The sequence below is a fragment of the Penaeus monodon genome, chromosome 21 (genome assembly GCF_015228065.2).
Source record: "Penaeus monodon isolate SGIC_2016 chromosome 21, NSTDA_Pmon_1, whole genome shotgun sequence".
NCBI classification, from domain to species: Eukaryota; Metazoa; Arthropoda; class Malacostraca; order Decapoda; family Penaeidae; genus Penaeus; species Penaeus monodon.
The window spans coordinates 14,267,346-14,269,725 of record NC_051406.1 but is presented as its reverse complement, the minus strand read 5'-3'; the positions used below and the strand labels follow the sequence as shown (position 1 = coordinate 14,269,725).

The 2,380-nt window shown below is 37.4% G+C and overlaps 1 protein-coding gene across 1 annotated transcript in view; it reads left to right on the top strand.

Moving 5' to 3' along the window:
- Positions 1 to 2,380, top strand: part of LOC119586252 — a gene marked incomplete at its 5' end in the record, with an annotated part of 20,814 nt that overhangs the window by 12,559 nt on the left and 5,875 nt on the right. The window contains 5 exon segments of the mRNA XM_037934957.1: positions 119 to 281; positions 568 to 753; positions 1,422 to 1,601; positions 1,739 to 1,874; positions 2,026 to 2,301. Of these exon segments, the coding sequence (XP_037790885.1) occupies positions 119 to 281; positions 568 to 753; positions 1,422 to 1,601; positions 1,739 to 1,874; positions 2,026 to 2,301 (941 nt within the window).

Sequence of the window (2,380 nt, the reverse complement as noted above, 5' to 3'; positions counted from 1 at the left end):
GCCATCCTTTGCCTTGGTCAGTGTTCTATATTAAACATGATGATTAATAAGTATGTTAAACTTACCTTTCTTCTCTTTGTTACTGTTATTTCCTTTTATGTGCATTTATCCACTGCAGGTCTGCTGTAAGTGTTGAACCAACTCATGTTGAAATTACTGATGAATGTGGAGGCCAGCACCGTCTCAATCTCAGCATCTTAGCCACAGATGATACCTGGGGAGCTCCCTCTCTGCTCTCAGCCAGGCTTCATGGAGGGAATGGCAAGGCAGTTTTCTCACAGGTGCTGTCATCTTTTTTGTTGATAGATTTATGAGTATGTCAGATTCATAGTATGAAGAAAAGCTGGAGTAAACTTGGTGTTCATTGAGGGTTGAGATGAATTTAGAGTAGAATAATATTGGGGTAACTCTGCTTTATCAGACGTTGGCTTATTACCTTAAGTGGTTTTCCATTGTCATATGCAAATAATTGCATTTGACTTTTAGAATTGTCTATATTTAATTAATTTAATTAAAAATCATAAAAATAATTGTTTGCACTATTTATTTTAATAATATTTTTTCCAGGTACACTTGGAGAGAGACCCGCAAGAATGCGTTGGGGCATCAGATGTCCCCTCCAAGCTTTCTGTCAGTAATGAGGCACGATTAGAGATTTTAAGGGACCTTCTGAATTCAGAGCTTAATATGGACACCACAGGGAGCAGTTCTTCCTGTGTTTACACTTCAGCCTATTTCCTTGGAAGACATGAGGTAAGGATTACCAAAAGCTATAGTGCTTGAGCTGAAATTGATATTCTTTTCCTGGATTTAGTTTATTTTCCCTTACTTTTATGAGTCATACATGTAAACTGGTTTGTGTCTAACAGTAAATTGAAGTTAGTCCCTCTGCCACTGTAGGATATTGCTTGGCATTTCATTAATAATCTCCTTTGCCTCGGCCTGTTATCCTTCATTCCATTAGCTTTTAGGTCCAGGTGATATAGGTAAGCACATGATTCATGCTTTGTGGAGTTTGATTAAAGATTTGATTAGTTAATTATATATAATATTCAACATTATACTCTGAGTACCTTGGAGTGGATCCTTTGTCTTTAGTGAAAAAATCCCTCATGCATAGTATATTGGTAGTGTGTCCTTATAAGTTTTGCTGTTACTCCTGCAGTCTGTGTAATATGTCATTGTGACCCTATATAGTATACTGATAATCTCATCTGGTTTAATTAAGGTGTACTAAGCACTATTGATCATATAAGATTTTTTTGTTTAATTCTACATAGTATAAGAAGTTATATTCTTCACTTCACTTCCAATAGTCATTATAGCCTCCATAAACTCATGTTACATAATCTGCTTCCACTCATGTGACTGCCAGAGCCTACCTGACCTGTACATTTTGACAAAGCTCTTCTTCCCCACAGTTGAAGCAAGACCTCCTGAACAGATTACAACCACACCTTGAAAACCAAGAGTTGAAACGGCCTCAGTTAATCCTCCAGTTTGTTAATGCAAGAGAGATTGCAAAACAGGCTGATGAAGACTTGCTGCCTCTCCTTATGAATGCATGTCCTATGACCTTCTCCACAGTTAGATACTTTGAGGTAATTAGAGTTGTTTTTATGATTACTTTTTCTTTAACATTATGGCCTTTTTGTTTATACTTGCTTATTTTACTAATATAAGGGTTATTGGATTTTAGTAAATGTGTAATACTTCTATCTTAACATTCTCTTATCAGACACTCAAGACCACATCAATTGGTCGCTTAGTGATTTACTGTGATGTAATGACCTCCAGCATGAAGGTAACAGCTGGACACCCCCCACTTATCCATGGCATCACAGTGGTGCCGACACAGCAGACACAGGGTAAAGGTATGTAGGTAACAGTAATAATACATTCCAATTCTTGCATTTTTGTAATGAGTATAAAAAAAAAAAAAAATGATTTTATGATTTAAATGGTAAACAGACATCTGTGCATTGTACATTTATTGTATTTATAATGGACTTAATATCACATCAGGTCGAAGTGGGAATGCTTGGTTGTCACCGCTAGGATGTGCTATGTTTACCACACAGCTCCACATCCCCCTCTCATCAAACTTGGGACAACATCTCCCATTCCTGCAGCATCTCGTTGCCATTGCAATAGTGCAAGCTGTGAGAGAGTACCCAGGATATGGTGACATACCTCTGAACCTGAAGTGGCCCAATGATATTTATATTGCTGGTGACACTAAAGTTGGAGGTGTGATTGTGGAAGCCACCACAATTGGAAAGGAAGTTATTGCTAATGTTGGTATGTATGTCTCTGTCTTTTTTCTTCTAATTATTTGATGACAAGAAGGTAATGGGTGCAGCTGAAAGGATTCCCTTAA